Raw genomic sequence first — 18,916 nt, forward strand, 5'->3', positions numbered from 1 at the left:
AGATGTGCAACTGTAGCCTACAATCATGGGAACTGGTAAGTGAAGTTCCCGTGTCAACTAGATTCAAGGAAATGCTTGGGAGATAAACATTCTACTGTCTTACACTCTTAACACCTGTGAAATTGGAAACTCTTTAAAATGTTATTGCCTCAAGTAGGGGGAAAAGTAAATTTTCATGCACAGTGGGATGTTAAGCCTGCAGTTCCATTCTCACAAAAAGCAGAAATAATGTTTCTACTTCCATATCCATCATGCTGGAAATGTACCTGTGGTAAAATATGTTTAAACAACCTAACAGAAAAAAAAGATCAACTTTCTAGAATGATACAGAGGAAAAAGTAGTCAACTTCAAAAGATCATTGCAAGAATATTGATACAGGTGGGAAAACAAAACTATTTTCATCCTAACTTCCTCTACAGTCTAAGTTCAAGAAGATGAATATTCTGGGTCCGTGATACGAATGCAAATATCACCCAGTCCCTCTCAGTCAAAAAGTCTGTTACTTAGATGCAAAGAAACTGTTCATTATAGAGAATGTGATTTTTCACAGACCATGTGAGACAGCACAGAGCCCTGAAGGAAGCTTGGCACCTGAAAGCAGCCAGGCATCCTCCCCAGTGTTACATTCAAAATGCTAGACACACTTTTCTGAGACCTGTCCTCCAACAATAAACACAAACAATAAAGGTGCTTGAAAGAAAAGTTTAAAACAAAATTATAAAGAAACCAGTTATGCTGTTTTGCTTCTGAGCTATGGTGGGAGAAGGAGAAATCACCACTCCTGGAGGGTGGTTTCCCTTGGACTAGAAAGTGCCTTGTCATTGTAATGTGTTCTTTCTAATTCTAGTTTAGACTGCAAAAAATATCGCTTTCCCAAGCAATGCCTACACACACCGACTGGAAATTGTTGTTCTCAAGAACAACGGGGCAGAAAGGTTGTGCAAGAGGTCCTTAGTTCAGTCCAATACAAAGTTAGTGACAGTCATGGACTGCTTGAGATAATTTCGCTGATTTTGAGCTAAGCTAGACCAAACCCATATCCTACTCCATCAGCTTTTCTGTGGGAGAAGGAACTTTCAGCCTAAAACCAGAAGTTAACACCTCAAATTAGGCCTAAAACCTGCCAGCCATTTTCACAGTAAATAGTGCTTCAGTCTTGAGAGAACACAGAATAAGAATTTTCATCCATTTCAGACATCTGAAAATGACTTAGGCAACTTCAGAGGAATGTGTCTTTCATTCTCTGCAATGTTTATGAAGCATTATTTACTACTATAGGTACAAGAAAGATTTGCAATAAAAATTAGAATGAATTTTAGAGTTTTAAGAAAATCTAATATTCAGTATTTAATGACATGTAGGATATGTTTGCTGCAAAGCAGGAAGCATCATTTATGCAGTGTACTGTTATAAAATTGTAGATAAAGCCACTCTTCAGAGAAAGACTAACTGTATAATGAAAAGGAGGGAGAGAGAGAAGAAAAAGAGAGCAAGTGAGAGGGGGAGAGGGAGACCAGAACAGGAAAGGAGAAAAAACACCTCCATTTATCATCAATTAATATGGAAAACTCCACATTCAGGTATGTGTTTTCTTGCACTCTATTTTGCTTGAAGGCTATGAAAGATCTGTTACTGCAAATTTAAATTAGAGGGTTTGAAATCAGAAATGGCTGATGATTAAATAATCAAGATTATTACATTTTCCTACTGTGCAGGATGCACTAGTGATTTAAAATATCAAATGCTATCATGGGATCACACACTGCATATGGAATTATGGAATTGCAAATGTCATTGTGGAACCATATGGGTTTGTTTGTTTGAAGCCTCCTAAATAAATTCCAAAGGAGATATAGTCTCTTCACATAGCAAAATTGACTGGTGACAGGTTTGCCTTTCATAGTGACGGCTTCAAGGTTCCCAAGACCAACAAGTCAAAAGAACTGAGTTACAATAATAGGATTCAATAGGATTACAAAATAACTGAATGATAAAAATTTATTATATACACAGTCATTTCTCCTGTAACTGGAAATGTGGCACGTGAATGTGATATTTGCAAAAACGTTCTGGTGAACTGCACTTCCACTAAGACTACATTTTCTTACAAGTAAGTAAAGAAGAGAAAAATGACCATTTTACCTTTTAGTCGATAGATGCTGTGAGGATTTGATGAACTGGGGATGAACAGTTGTGGTATGTGGTGAGCTAACCATCTCTGGCTTTTCCTGCTGGGTTTAGATTGAAAAACAAAATTATGTAGGATAGGATTCTTTTTAGAGTGCTTAATATTGGTCTACAGGTCTCAGCAGTAACAAGGTAGGCAATGACTCATTCATAAAACACAGAGTCTGAATCACATGGCATTTTCTTCACTTGAGCAAACACTTCTGAACAAAGAGAAAAGTGTTTCAAATATTTTTAAGCTCAAGTTACAGGTTTCTAATATGTAACAGCATGTGTTCACTGAGTTGAGTTTCTTAGGGAGCTCAGATGTATAGATAGGTTAAGATCCAAGAAATCAATACCAATTATTTTTTCCAGTTTTCTAACATTCTACTGATGAATTATGAGAGGCTGAATCCTGGACCTCTCCTGTTAAAGGACAGATTAAAATGTTCTCCAGTGGATTCAAGAATATTACTTGCAGTGCTTTGAAAAGCCTAAATATTTAGATAGGAGGGTGACTAAAACATCATCCTCTTTGCCACTGATACAGGTAGGGATTTTAGTTGGAAATGTCTTTGCAATGATAACTTGAAGCTGGTTAGGTGGCACTTTACAGATAACTAAGATCCTCATGTTAAGTTCAGTGTTTACTATGGGCTGTTTTCATAAAAATTCAGTCTAAATTTATACTCATAAGTATTAAACAAAATACTAGCTAAAAACACTGCTTTGTTTACAAGTTTTCCCCAAGGAGTAAATCTTCTCTTCTGGTTAATAATAATTTATATGGGATGGAGTGCACTCAGCACCCTTTTTGATTAGGATGATGTGCATTTCATGGAAGTGCTTTGCTGTGAGATGTCATGTCATGATTTGGAAGATTTAAAAGGTGTTAGGGAGCATAACAAAGCTACGCTGTTTCAGTTGATCTCCTCCAGATATTCTTGTACTGTCTCCTCTGTGAAACTGTGTAGCTTTCAGACTGACTGTGTTATGAGCTTCTAATAGACTGTTCAAAATGACATCTATTTGTTTTTACACAAGTCATTAAATTAGCGCACTCTGTTGCTGACAGGTTCTTAAACAAGCAATGATGGCAGTAGTGGGCCTCAGCTAGAAAGTACTGGACACATGTTCTGTGCTGAGAGCTGCTGACCTTTTGGAAGCTTAGGAAAGCTGAAAGGTTACTGGAATCTTTGCAAAAAAGGAAGCTAAAACCCAATTATGTTTGCTTGGATTTGTCCAAATTATGGCTATGGCTGCCATCTTCTAATGCACACATTGGGGACATTCTTGGCTTTCAATCAAGTTGTTTGGGGGAATGCCAAAACAGAAAATAGACCAGAAAGCAAGGGTTTTGCTTTGTTTGTGTTAGCTTCATACAAGTGTAATTTACATTAGTTTTGTCTGATTTACATTGTCACAAGCACAGGTGAATCTTATCCTTAATACTTCTTTTTATATAGTAAATTAACTAATTCTTTAAGAAATTATTGAAGGTGCTACATTTACAGTAAAATTGAAGAAATATGAAGTGATTTCATACCTGTAGATTTCTTGCCTCTTCAGACCACCAGACTTCAAAGTCTTTTTGCAGTTTCATCTTTGCTTTTCCCATAAGAAGTTGCAGGTGCTCAATCTCTACTTTCAGCCCTTTCAAGTGACTGAACATTGTTCTATAACTAATATGAGAAGACGAAAGTATATTACAGGTCTTCCAACACATATTTGAATAAAGCTTTAGCCTGCCTACAACAGTTGCAGATTTAAACTACATAATATAATCAGAGATACAGGTGGGACAGAGTGGGGATAGGAAGAGACATCCCATATTTTATTAGAGCTTCACTGGACAATAAGTATAAGAAAGGTATGCCACAAAGCACATATATTCATGAGATAAAATAGTGAAATTCAAATGGGATCAATACTGATTAACAATTAAAACACAGATCAAATATGTCAATTATTTATTTTGTTTTCTCAGCAGGTTACCATTAATAAATAACTGCTTGCCAAAGCCTGGATTCGGATTCTGAAGAGTTCTGAAGGAGCTGAGACTGATTCCCCTTTCAGATGGAAGCTTCATTAAAGAGCCTTCTTGCCTACCATATAGCTGCAGGTTTAACAGTGGTATGAAATAGCCAGAAGTTTCCTCACAGATTGTACATAACATGAACCCTTGCAAATTACTTGGAACTGATATCCTTGCATCTATTTTATTTTATCCTCCTGGCTACAATGGCATTAGAGCAAGGATTTGTTAAGCAATATATATTCTGCTTATTGTTCACGCTTAGTCAATCCTGCATAGGCTAAAGTTTTTGCTTAGGTGAAGAAAGGCAGGACATTTCTGAATCCACAAAAAAAGTTTACAATGAATTTGGATTTAAACAACAAGTTTCTAACACTAATCCTCAGGGAGGACATGAAGCTATTTTTATTTATTTTTAGCCAATAGCCCAAGTATAAATTTTCCCACTCATGTACTTTGGCATCTTACAGAGAGCCAACAGCATATAAACAAATTTAAAAACTATTAGTGAGCCACAAACTGACATTTTTAAATGTCAGAGAAAACCCTGAGGGTACCTGTGTGTGCAGAACTGTAATTGGAACATACTGTCAGTATAATTTATCTTCCACAGGATGGCAGAAGTTTGAGGCAGAAGTAATACCTTTTTTTTTCTTCTTCAATTTGCGTTCTAAGTTTCTCTTCTACTGGATCAAGCATATTTAACTCTTCTGAAGGACTTGAAACAGCTATAGGAGAAATGATCAGATGTAAGCAATGATCATATGATATGAAAAGAAGTGGCTTTAAATTAGAATAAAAACTAGTTTTTAAAAGGTACGCAGTGAAATGGGGGGTCATTAACTGTTTCTCTGCTCTGGAAATCTTTCTTCAAATTCCTTATTCAGGCTTTAGGTATAAAAGGTATTCAATTATTAGTGATTCATTTTAGTTATAAGTAAAAGTGAAATTCCCAATCCATTTTAAAAGTTCATCTTAGGCATAAAACCTTCCCAAATGCATTCAACCTGACAGTTTTGGCTACAAAGACAAGACCAGAACAGCAAAGTTGTTGTGAAAAAAACATACAACAGTATCTGTGCTGGTGCCTGGAAATAGAGTAGCAGAAAGAAGAATAAAAGACAAATCCTGAAGGAGAAATTAACTTTGTAAGCAAGAAATTCAGACAATTAGTATAAATAAGGAAAATATCCTGAAACTATGTGTGAAATATTTCAAGCTAAAGGAGGACTGATGAAATACCTTAAGACTAGCCTAAGTTAAGAAAGCAGTTTAGTATTTTCCTGTCCTGTATACAGAGCTAGTTAGCATGCAATACATAATATGCTTATTCTGAGAGGTGGCCAAAGAGTCTTTCCATCATGGATTATATGTTCAGTGGTGAAAGGAAATGTAAAGTTGCCTACTAGTATTACAACAGTTTGTGTTTCTAGGATGAATGAAAATAGTTTAAGGTTCTCAAGAAAACATGTTTAAGCTTTTAACTGAAGAAAAATGAGGGAAACAAAAGATATGCTGTACAATACATGCAAGTTTCCATCCTGATTATTATTTCTGCCAAGAAATAAATTCTATGTCAACCTGTCATGAGGCCTGAGGAGTGTACCCTCTCTTAAAGGAAAGGAATTCTATCTCGAAAAAGAGGGCAGTAATGACCCCTTTCCATCTGTCAGTGCATCAGCTGAAACCATTAATCTTCTGTTGTAGCACCCTGTAGCTTAATACAGATGAAGCTGAAAAGCATTTTATTTCATTTAGAGTATTTAGGTTAAGCATGTTAATACAGGTGGCCAATGCACAATTCTCGTGTTTTCATCCAAAGCCAGCTAGACTTGGCTTGAGCTGTCTTCAGCAGTGGTTAAGGGGACTCTTCCGAGCACACAGAAGCACATCTGACCTATCTGCATGATCTGTTAGTGCGTCTGGGTTTAAAGGCTAGCAGCTCTAGCTCCTTATGAGGGGAAATAATACAAAGTTGAAGACAGTAACATCTTAAAATGTTAATGCTGTTTCTGAGGTGAGGATTTCCCCACATGGAAACATCACCAAATTCTTCAAGTCATTAGAGAGTGATGCAAGGCCACAGTATTGCAGCTTCCTTCATTGATCTATTTGGACACCTAGCAATGGAAAAGTATTTTTGCACAAGCTCTGAAAGGAGAGCCAAACTTAGGCAGAATTTTGTCACTTAGATATAAAAACACTAAGAAAAATGTTTTTCTGCTAGTGATTACACACTGTACAAGGGATTATTTGGTTGTAAATTACTTTTAGAAATAACAATAAATCCTTTTATATGAGGCAGGTACCTCTATCACACAAAGGCCCCAGCATCCTCAAACCTAAATACAGCTATGCACATTATCTCTAGCAGTATGCTGGTGGTAAAGCAAGAAACACAACTGTGGGCAAAGTGAGCAGCAAAGTTTTGTATATGTATGGAATGAAAAGAGGTGAGTACACCACAAGCTGATGAGGCCCCAGCAGCAAAACCAGCATTGGACATTTCATCAAGCAAATGGCTAAAACTTATACAATCACTGTGTTCCAGTCACAGAAGCAGAAAAGATCTGATCAAAGTGTCAGGTGCAGTCTATTGGTAAGTCAAGTCCAGGACATACCTATTTAGGCACTGCTTTGAAAGTTCTCTGGTGGCTTTCCCATGCTGTTGCAGTCTCTATTTCAGCTTTTTGTCATGCCTGCTCATGCAACAGCATGCCTGTGCGCTGAACTGCATGCTGCTCTGAAGACCATACTTTTTTGAATCTGCCTACTGTAACACATGGCTCTTTCCTGATGTTCTGAGCAAGAGATTTACAGTCTGATGGAGCACATTTAAAAGCATTTGTTTGCTGCTGCTTCTGCCTTCTCTTTTCCTGCTACTTCTTTACTCCCCTCTCTCTTTTACATTTCCTGAACCCCTGCAATGGCCTATTTTTGCCCTGGATTCTTGCTGCTGCTGCCTCACACACCTCACCTCTCAGCAGCCCAGATAATTTCAGCTACAGCTGAAGCTAGGAAGCTAAGGCAGAGATTATTGGCTCCTTGTATCTCATTTTAGCACTCTTCAATACACAGGCTCAGTTATTTTAAAATTACATGAGAAGAATAGAGTGAATAGACAGTAAAACATAGAAAGCATAATATTTACCCCAAAATTAAAGATAGATACCCAAGAAAGTATACTTCCTTTTTGCGACAGATTTCCTTTTTTTTTTGTTGTATATATATGCTTCCCCGTGCCGAAACAGAAAATATTTATTTAAACATCAAATAATTTTATCTATTTAACTGCATATATATATATGTAAACTATGAAAAATTGGAAATTCACAAGACCAACTTATACCCATATGCAATTGAAAGTTTGCAATTCATTAAAAAGTGCAGAGGTGCTACTGGTGAAATATTAACTATCAGATATAATGTCTGCAACTGTGTGGAAGAACACAAAGTGATACCTGTTTTGTTCACTCAGGGCTGACTTTTAATTCATTGAGAGTGTGTTATATGAAATTTGATTGTTCAGTGTAGCTGTATGCTTTTGTTGCATCAACTGAGATGAAATGGCTGAATGGCTATTCAGCTGATGTGCAATATCACATGCACTTTTAGTGCCCCAATGACTTCTCGTGGGAAACAAATGCAATCAGTGCAATTTGAACCTGGATAGTGCAGATTCAGATTTCAGGCATGCAGGGGAGGTATGACATGCACGTTTAGTAAAACACTGCCTCTGTGTATACTAGGGGTTTCTGTTGGCATACCTCCCTCAAATCTATATAACAGAGTTCATTCAGAAGTCAGCAATGTACTCATAAGGAATATTAGTTCCTTTACATTAGTGGAACTGCACATACAGCTGAATGGCAAACTATGTTGTGAAATCTTTTGCTGAGTACTAAGTCACACGACACAAAGAAGGGACTTTGACAATGCTACACTGGATCATGAAATAGAAACTTTTATATTTATCTTTGGGCTAACTGGTTTTGTTTCATCTTCAGACACAAAAAAATTTGGTGAGGTGAGGCACAGGATGCAGTTGATACCATCTGCCTGTTTAGAGAGGAAGGTGAGATCTGCATGAGTTGACAGTTCGTATCATAAAGGTTCGTGTTTTTCATAAAGAAGACTGTAAGAGGCATTCTAAGATATAATGATATTATCCTAATGAAAGGGCCAATTTTGGAGCACAGGAAGTACTACATTTTATAACACATTCCATGTCACCAAATCACACTGTACCAGAAAGAAACGATGGCACCTGTTAACAGGATCACTATTTCAGAGTGATATGGCAAACATGGATGAAAAATACTACTTCTAGCATGAGATACCAAGTGTTATCAGTACAGTTTACTGCAGGTGGGCAAAAACTTTATATTCTGTGGCAGATTCATGTCTGCAGTTAGAAAACTTTGCAAGAAACCCTCTCTAACCCTGAACTTTATACTCTCTGGAGCGCTCATATATTTTTCGACCTGAGTGTATCCTAGAAGTCAAACTCCTAGGGATTTATTGTGTTGTGCCTCAAATAACATTGTGCCCTGCCCTCCAGCTGTACTTTTGCAGTGAAAAATTTGAATTTCTTCACTGGACAGGCTTGTGTTTATCTGCTTAAATTTATAGTCACTTGAAGTAATCAAATACAGTATTGAGTTCAGTTGCCAGTTAATATTTTTACTGTTTTATTTATCAGTTTTGCAGCTTTTGGCAAACTTGGGCTTTAGTGCTTTCAAATTGGAACATATGCTGCCATTTGGGTTTTTTAAAAAGAACTACCTGTCCATTGTTATTCAGGATCAGCTTACAAGTCATTTTCCCCTTCTTTTGCATTCCTCCTCTGGGCTATGTCAATATATGTTTGTCACCAGGCACCACATATGTACTTTATACAGAAACAAAGATGGATCTGCACAGTGAAATTTGGTAGAAGATGAAAATGCCTGAAAGAGTTTATGTTGTGGGTTGTACAGAAATTTACCCCTAATCCCAATGTAGCAGACTTTTAAAAATTTCAGCCAGTTGGTCATGAGCATACATTGAAAGAAACTATCCTATTTTCAGCACTTTACAAGATAGTGCATGTGTGTGTGATTGAGGGCACGTGTGTTTTGTTGATTTTAATTTTTATTTTAATCACTGGATTCAGTAAAAGGGTCCAGCAGTATACTGCTTTTCTTTGTATCATTGCATTGTTTATTGATTTACAGGCTTAATAATGAATCAAGCTGACTTCCAATGGACTCCTAGAAAATGGAGCTAATTTTTCCAGCCTATATATGCTGTTTTAGCTAAATACAAACTCACACTTCAATTCCCTCTAAGTTTCTTTTTGAAACTAGTCATCTATATATTTATTTCTGAAAATACATGGCATATAAACCAGAAGGTGTTGCTTTCATGTCAGCTGCTCTCAAGCCATGAAAGTTTCTGAAACTATTGTGGCTAAAAGTTCTAGGTGTACAATATACTGAGGGGGAAGAAAGCAAAAAAAAGAAGCAGCTTCAAGTATAATATGTTCTGAACATGCCAGTTGATCTAGTGGAATGGTAACACAGCTGGGTCTTACTTAGGAAACCCCTACTAACTCAGATTCTGCTTACACTTAATAAATATATTTTACCATTTGATTACATGAGAATATTGTAGCATCATTTATCTTGTTCTTAATATTAGATAAAATCATACCTGGCAAAGTTACATGAAAACTGAATCAGACTAGGTTGTCCAGACATGCCATAAAAAACTTCATGGGCAGAGATCCTGCAAATATCTCTGATGATCTCTTTCAACATCTAACTATCCTCATAGCATCTTTTTTTCTGTTATCTTAATTTTAGTAGACAAAACTATAGAGCAGAGAACTTCAACTCCAGATTCTGTCTTGCTTACTTGTTCATCACCAGAAGGAATCTTTAAATAATAATGCAATTCACACTGAACTTTCCAGTATTTCAGAAGAAATACTTAAATACTTATTGAAAGAAAGTTTACAGAGACTGCAAGCTGTTCCAACTGTGAAATGCTGAAGTCAATGTCAATAAAACTGGGAACTGGATAGCTTGTTACAAGTTCATGACTTCTAACAAAAATATCATTTGATACAAAGATGTCTTTGCTCCTTTTTATCGCTGATAAGCTGAAATTGAGTGGGTCACATGGGAAGTTGAATAAGAGCACACAAGTAATCTCAGAATTTTCTATGACAGTCCAGGAGAACATATTTGCAGAGATTTACAGTAAAGATGCTGTATGCTCTTTCTGGAAGATACAATGAAAAGAAAAACTCATGGCCATGTCTAGAATTTAGTGTTGTGCCTAGTAAAACCTTCTAAAAAGAGTAACAGGAAAAAACACAGCAATCAATGGAACTACAAAGCACCCTAGAAAACCTGAAGAAAATTTGTGGAAAGGTCTGTATGGGCTTAAGACCTGAAGGGACAGGTGTAAAAAGTGTCTTATTATTAGAACATACTCTTACAATTTTAAAATTAATTCTTACTTAATAGTGGGGAAAACCCAAAACATATTACCTATGAAGAAACCATAAGAAAGGGACTCATCACTGATTCACTAGCTGCTGCTTTGAATCCATGTTTCTTTTTCCAGACTGTGATCATCTTTACAGATGAACTTCATACATACAAAAATGTAAAAGCTGTTTAAATGCTCAGAATTTTAGCCATATACTGTGCTGACTTGGAGAGCAAACTAGCATGTACAACCAAGAGAGTAACTTCACAGCTACCACAGGCTGGTCTATGCTTTTTTTTTTTCCTCCAAGACAAATTTCAAATAAATACAATGACTTAAATGAACTGAAGTAACAAGAAGGTATAAAGTTCCTCTAACCTACTTAAAATATCCTATGTAACTACTTATACACGTTTTCAAAATTAACTGCCCATCAATATTTCAACCCTTTGCTTAAAAACTGATTTGGTAAGTATTTCTAAAAGCAGTTCGTATGTTACAATAATTGCACAAAGCAAATTCAAAAGTATCTTTATCTTTGTCAGAGTGAAACTCTTATCTAAAAAAAGGCAGAGAGGCACTGGTGTCTGAATTTGCAACTAGTTTTGCTATTGATATCTTTGTCTTAGCAATACTGAAAAATCATCATCCTTTTTAACATACACAATCTTAACAGCTTTCTGTCTCAAAATTCTGAAAGTAAACTTTAATGCAAAAATTTATGATTTTTGTTGTTGTTTTGGGTTTTGTTTGTTTGTTTGTTTGCTTGTGTTTTTTTCCTTTGAAAGACTAAAGAAATAAAACATATTATGGCAAAGAGTGGCCTTGATACCGCTAGAGGTCACCCTAGGAATAAAATCAGTGCTTTGCATGCACAAAAGCACTGCTATTGCTTGACATTTCATGCACACAGAAACACTGGGTATATCAAAATGACGAATTTCTATGAGAAATCTTTCCCTTATTCTGAGGTCATTGCATACTGACTACACTGCTTTTTTGTTTTTTTTTTTTTTTTTGGCTAGATATAACATATTTTACAGGCTGGAAACACATGAACCTGCCATAGCTTTAGAGAAAGCATCTTTGGATGCCTAGTAGCACTGGTGACATGTGCTATACCTCTTGTAAAAAATGTAAAAATCTTACAATTCTGGACATCAAATAGATTATTTCTCTAAAGTGCTTTATTTAGCCCATACTGAGATATAATTTCTCAGCACCAGGAACAATGGTCTTAAAACAGGCCATCTATTATTCTTCATGGATTGTGTTGGGTTTATGTGGGAAAACACAGACTGCCACTTTCCTCAGCTTCTGTCATTTTGTGGTTGAAAACACTTGTGTTCCTTCAATTCGTGGTGTTGGTAGAGATCAAGACCCTCCTGTTTCACATGAACAAAGTTAAATGTCATCTCAGTTACAAGATGTAAAGCAGTGAAAGAAACTGCCTTCATTTTAATTAAATATGGAATTATTCAAATAAGAGATTGATAGAAAGCAGCAGTATGGAAGTTCTATGTGTTTTCCATTCACACAGGTCACAGCAGGTGAGTACACGACAATTATTAACTATTAGCCTAATTAGTACTATATATGGCTGTAAGATGCTGTTATGGTTCCAGATGGAACTATTATATACTTCCTAAACATACCTAATATCCATGTCAGATATAAAAAATGGTGGCCCAGCTTTTCTAGTGGCATGAAAAGTCTCAAGGCCAGGTTAACTGAGGCTTTAAGCAACCTGGTCTAGTGAAAGGTGTCCCTCCCCATGGCAGTGGGGTTGGACCAGATGATCTTTAAAGTTCCCTTCCAACCCAAACCATTCTGTGGCTCAATGATATCTCAGTCTGGATAAGTGAGAGTACAATTCCCAGTGCTACCTCTTCAAATGTGCAGAAATATGTCAAATAGCATATTTTGCATTCCAGCAAGTATACGATATATGGCAGTGGCCATTTCTTTGAGCACCACAAACTAGTGTATTGAAGGAATAGTTTCTTTGAAATTTTCCTAACACTGGCTTGATTATTCCTGCAGTAGTGCCCTGATCCATTATACGGTACTGTCTGTCCCTGCCTTATTCTGCTACTGAGCACACTGTTCTTTCACGTATAGGAAAGGTAAGGAAGCAGAACCAAAGACATTATTAAGAAACACACAGCAAGGCAAGAACAATGACATAAACTGATACAAATATCCTTAGAAGAGGTATATAACTTTGAAAATGCAGGAAAAGATGGTTTAGACAAAGCTATAGAGGGAACAAAGACAAGGAGAAAGCTCCCTGTTTTTGCTTAAAACAAATATGTTTTAGAAATCCAAACACAAAATAACAGATGCCAAATCCTTGCTCTCAGACATTTGTCACACAATGCTGATATGCATTTTCAGGGCTTCAAATATGTTTGTTATTTCTGGCTCACCTAGTCATTTGATTTTTTATAAAAGATAGGAATTTTCAAAGGAATTTTGCTCAAAAAACTTGAGAAAAGCTCTTTGAATAACAGCAGGAATATAAAATCATATTTCAAAAATGGAAGTTACAAAACCTTGGCAAATACTGTATTTTTTTTTAATGAAACATTGATAAAACTGGACCTTAATGCTGAAATCCATATCAAGGATGCAGATTCCTTATGAAGACCCATATTTGCTATCTTTACCCACGTTAGATTGGATTTTTTTTTCCTTTTCAAATAGCCCTTCAGAGACAATGCATTTGGACAGAAAAAGAGTAATTTGGTCCCAACTAACCTCCCCAAAAGCAGTGAGGTTTTGCCATCTCTTGATGTTATCAGAAGAATCTCAAAAGAACTGATAGATGCTACTAGTCTAGAATTCAAAACTTCCATAAAAAGAGAAGGGAGGCTCATGGAGAACAAGGTGAATAAAAATACTTGAAATGGAAAGCTGAAAAACTGCATTTCAACTAAGCCTATGCAGTAACTGCAATTACCTATAACAAGGTCATGCTGTGCTGAAGATGCTGCACCACTGGCTGCAGACTCTACTATTGTCAATTTAGAAAACACATTTCAGACTGTATATAATAAGAGACCTTCTGTGCACGAAGCTTTGTCAGGATGTGTTTAAAGCTGACTGAACAGCCTGAGGGACTTGCAGATTTACTAAACATTTCTGCTGATATGGGCAGGTCAGTCAGGAGTATGCTCAAGAGTCCTCCCTAACTTCCAGAGCTGACGCAACAGAGGCCTCTACTCAAGATGAAGATGTAGTTGAATAGACAAAACTGTGCAAGTATCAGTACAATTGTGTCACTTATGGAAAGCTATTGTACAAAACATACTTTTGCTAGCTGCATCCTCATAGAAGCATATTCCCATTACAAGATGTCATAGGATTTCCTATGTCATAAGACAGGTCCAAACTAGGATTAAGTCTTCCCCCTGTGCTGGTAAATAATGTTGCATTAGCCTGACTGACTGTAATCATGCTCTATCAATGCCAAACTGCAGTAAGACAATGAAGAATCAGGTCCTGTATTTTACAGAAATGCTTGTTTAAAGCATATTACAGTAATGCTTGGTTAGAATCATACGAACCATGTCTCTTTTTTTCTACTTGAAACCCTAGGGAAAGCTTTTCTTTCCACTATTTTGTTCCATCTTTTCCACTCAGAGCTATGATGGCAACCTAATGTTTTTGCTCTGTCAGTACTTCAACAGTGGTCTTCTTACAGTTAATGAAGATGAAAGTCACTGAGAGTTAATCCTTGAAATTTTGCACCAAGTATTCAATGTTTGTGTACTGAAACACATGGAGCACCGCCTTGCTCCAGTGAAACCTCCCATCTATTTGTGTCCTTTGCTAACTCCCAGCATATGATGTTTTAAAAGAGATACCTAAGAACAGTGGGCTGAACAGTGGACCTTTACTTCAATAAGAAATCCACATCTTAAGTACAGCCAGGAGGTGAACAGGTTTACGCTGTTTAAAATAGAACTAGAATAACTACTTAAAGAGTTTCAATCATAAAAATCTTCAAGTTAAGGAAAAAAAAAAAGAAAAAAGACACCTGGAAGATGTTAACTTGGCTTCTAATTGAAACAATGGTGTGTTTTATTTCATACTGGGATTTCAACAGACTCTTAAGTAGGCTTTTCTACCATGCAGTTTTCATTTAAAAATATCTTGCTGACATTCTGGTCATCAAGAAGATCCTGGGAGACTTGACACCTGTTACTCCTTGGAAGAACATTCATCAGAAAAAGCAGGCAGGCAAATAATACTCTCCAACTCTTAGAATAAATACTAAGTTAAAATATACAGAGTATTTAAAAGAATAATGAAAGGGGAAAAAAAGTCTGAAAAATACTTTGTGAGGTCCAGACGTAGTGATGATAAGTAGATAGTAATGCTCAAAACAAAAGTAAAAACACATGGCTTGCCGGCTATGTTGTGGAATACTAATAGTATATTTACAATGTGAATGTGTAGCTGATAAAATCATTACTATCTTGTTTCCTACGTCCATGAAAAAAAGATGCTTACATATTTTATGAAAAGCAGCTTAAACAGTTATTGAAATACTGCATTTGCAACATTTTTTTCTATATACTAAGAAATCAGTGTACAAGACTCTGTTATCATGCAGAATGAAACATATAATCAGAATACATCACTACATTTTTTTAAACACTGAATAGGAATTCTCATAAATAGCATTGCTATGATTTGTCTTGATGTAACTTCTTAAAGTGGCATAAAATTGGTAAATAGTATTAAAATCTGTAGTGAATTAAAGACAGAATTCCATTTTGTACTGAAGATACCACTTTGGATTGAACTTCAGATAATTAGACTAGACTAGACTAGAATAGAACAGAACTGTTGAACATGACCTACAACAAACATCTAGTTTAGGGTCTGTAGTGATAGAACAAGGGGTAATGGGTTCAACCTTAAACAGGGGAAGTTTAGATTGGATATAAGGAAGAAATTCTTTCCTGTTAGGGTGGTGAGGCACTGGAATGGTTTGCTCAGGGAAGTTGTGAATGCTCCATCCCTGGCAGTGTTCAAGGCCAGGTTGGAAAGAGCCTTGGGTGGCATGGTTTAGAGTGAGGTGTCCCTGCCCATGACAGGAGGGTTGGAACTACATGGTCTTAAGATCCTTTCCAACCCTAACTATTCTATGATTCTATGATCTAGTCCAATTGGCTGATCTTTTCAGGGCTGCATAAAAATATGTTCTTAAGGACACTGTCGAAATGCTTCTTAAATATTGTCAGGCCTGTGGCACCCACCACTTCTTGAGGAAGCTTGTTCCAGTGTTTGACCACCTTCTTGGTACAGAAATGTTTCCTAATATCAAGTCTGAACCTTCCCCAATACAGCTTTAAACCATTCTTGTGTCCTGTCACTGGACACAGGAAGATCAGCACCTCCTTCACTTCCCCTTCTCATACTGATAAAACTAACCGAAGTTTGACTCATGGTCTTTATTGACATAGACAGCATTAGTTTTAAATGCTGATTTTAAAATAAAATAAGATCATTAACAGAGCTTTAGAGGCATGGCTAAATTACAAAGAGAAAGGGAAAACTATTTTTTACTACTCTGCTGTTACTTATTTTCCTGACCTTAGGGAGAGAAGAAAGCCCCCAAAATTTCTTCCTCTCATTAAGAGACAAATATTGTTCACTGTATTACATATACACAGAAATAAAACCATCAACTGCAATCTGGTCTGAGTTATCTCCATTTTTTATGTGAAGAAGGTCTGTGAAGGTGTATTTTCGGATTCTTTTATGGATTTAAAGTGAGGGACGCTTAAACTGTTATTGCCCAAGTAGTTTTCTGTCACATTTTAGATAAAATTTACTGTCCCAAAAGTGGAATTCTTGTATGAACACTCCTAGGCTGTTTAAGTACAAAGTCAGTGGAGTCAGCTTAAAGCATCTTAAACCAAATTTGGATGACTTTACATTTATGTGAACATCTTACATAGACACTTTTAGCTCCACAGCTGTGTCAACAAAAACTGCAAGAAATTACTTCTGAACTCCTATAACTAGATGCAAAAGAAATGACCTGTATATGCCTTCAGTCTTTTTTGGAATGAGAAAAATTAAAAAGGATGTTAGACAGGATGTTGATATGTGGCAAAATGGATAGAAGTTCAGTCTCAGGACAAATCAATGTCTATTAATTGGAATTCAAATTAGAGTTATCAGAAAGTGAAAAAAAACCCTCAACAAAACAACCAAAAACCTAAAAATCAGGTGAACTTAGATGTCTGTACTTGTTTTGGTCACTGTGAAAAGAAGGCAAGAAAATACCAAATCCCCAAAACTGTAAGACTATAGCATTATTTTTCATACTGCACATACCATAAGATACCTTTTGAGCCAGATTTCTTGCAAAGTTCAGAGTCCACGTTCTTTATGGTATGGACAGTTGTAGAAATATTGTAGCAAAAACTATCATAGAAAAACCACCTGCTCCACAAGCAGATTCAGCCCTGGGAGAAAGCTTGCTGCCCCCGCTGTAAACTACTGCATATAGAACGTTTTACTCTTACCTAGAGCTGCCTTCTGAATGCGCCTCTGGTTTATCTTCCCTTTCAGATTGTCTATAAATGACACAAAGTGCAGACAGTTAGAATTCGAAATGTTAGTAATCAATGAGGGCATTGTTTATTTCCCACTATTTGAAAACCCCTTTGCTGCTGGCCAATTAAAGCATATTTTTGGGATCCACAGGACAAGTAGTTTTCTGAGTTCCTTCCTTCTTGCTGTTGCAAGTAAACAAGTAGGCACAATTTGGCTCTACCTATCCTAAGATTTAACTTTATCCAGTAAAAAAGACTGAAAATGAAGCAATTTGTGTCAAGCACTTTTACAGGATAATGATCTCCTGCTGCTAGATACAAAAGAAGTCCAAGTGAGGCTAGAAGACGTACAGAATTCCAAGTATCTGTTCAAACAGACTTATAGGCACTAGCAATGGAAATCAGATATTAGGTCACTCAGTCTGCCAGTGAAGAATTGGTTCCCTACAGTCCATTTGCTCCTGTTTATAAAGCTCAGTTTTAAATAACACATATGATAGAGCTTCTGCAAGTTCTTCTGTTTAACACAACTCTCTGTCTAGATGTCACTGGTCTTCAATGGAAATTTTTTCTTTAATTTCATTATCTCCTAACTATTATTTTGAATTAGGCTCCCATGCCCCATAAAATTCACCTTTACCCTCCTTTTATTAATTTCCTCCTTGATCTATGACACTGCCCCAGTTCACCAATTATTTCAAACTGTAATTAGATTACCGCATGGGAAGCCATTATTCATAGATATTAATGGAACCAATAAAGAAAAAACATAACCCTGCATGCTATTTGCGCTTTGCAAATTTTATGAAGCAACTCAGTTGATGTCAATACTCAGCAAAATTGGATTAAGTACACCAGGTTTTTCCTCAAAATGCTTTTGCTATTCTGGATACTTAGACCCCTGTATTCTATTGTACTATATCATAGAGGGTGATGTTATTAACTCAATATTGAACCATGAGACAGTTATGAAACAATTTGTAGTAATCTTGTGACTCATCTCAATGGATTACTATTAATTTAGGTGCCTCAGAAAACCATGTATTTATCTTCAAGTAAGGACTCAGAAACTTCCTTTCTTAAGCAGTATGAGCTGCAAAAGGCAAAAGTTCTAGTAGTGAGAACATCCTGTTCATCAAGATCCAACAGAAAATAAAGGTGACATCCAAGCTCTCAATCATATCAATAAACGGTTTTAGTATTTCTCTTTCTTTAACCATACTAGAAACAGATTATCAGAAATCTAAATGGTTTGCATTTCAAGTGGCAATGAGGTCAACAAAGAAAAAGCAAGCTAAACAAGCCAGTGAAAGTAAGATCGAACAGATAGATCATAGCTTGCAATCAATACTAATATGTGGAAATACAAGAATATGGGGACTTGTCTTTAAATGATTACAGTCAAGAGTCCTGACTTTCAGTTACCTTGAATTTACTTTCAGCACAGCTAGGACAGAGAGCACAAAGGCTGCAGAAGCCTTACTTTTATTGCCAGCTTTGTTAGGCCAGCCAACAGTGTGGAACTGTCCCTGATGCTCCTCCTCTCCCTCATTCTAGCTTTCTTACAGTTCTGTTTCATCCATGATATGGACCATGATGATGTAAGAAATCTTGACTTTCTTATATTTGGCAGCTTTATGAAAGAATGAGAGG

At 36.4% G+C, this 18,916-nt stretch overlaps 1 protein-coding gene across 1 annotated transcript in view; it reads right to left on the minus strand.

Moving 5' to 3' along the window:
* The window catches only part of KIF6 (kinesin family member 6), a 141,516-nt gene that overhangs the window by 12,365 nt on the left and 110,235 nt on the right, over positions 1–18,916 (minus strand). Inside the window, exons 16-19 of the mRNA XM_034060937.1 lie at positions 17,221–17,284; positions 4,849–4,923; positions 3,717–3,852; positions 2,144–2,229 (exon numbers count right to left, since the gene is read on the minus strand). Coding sequence (XP_033916828.1) covers positions 2,144–2,229; positions 3,717–3,852; positions 4,849–4,923; positions 17,221–17,284 — 361 coding nt within the window. The remainder of the gene's footprint in view (positions 1–2,143; positions 2,230–3,716; positions 3,853–4,848; positions 4,924–17,220; positions 17,285–18,916) is intronic.

This window comes from Melopsittacus undulatus, chromosome 3 (assembly GCF_012275295.1).
Source record: "Melopsittacus undulatus isolate bMelUnd1 chromosome 3, bMelUnd1.mat.Z, whole genome shotgun sequence".
Lineage (NCBI taxonomy): Eukaryota > Metazoa > Chordata > Aves > Psittaciformes > Psittaculidae > Melopsittacus > Melopsittacus undulatus.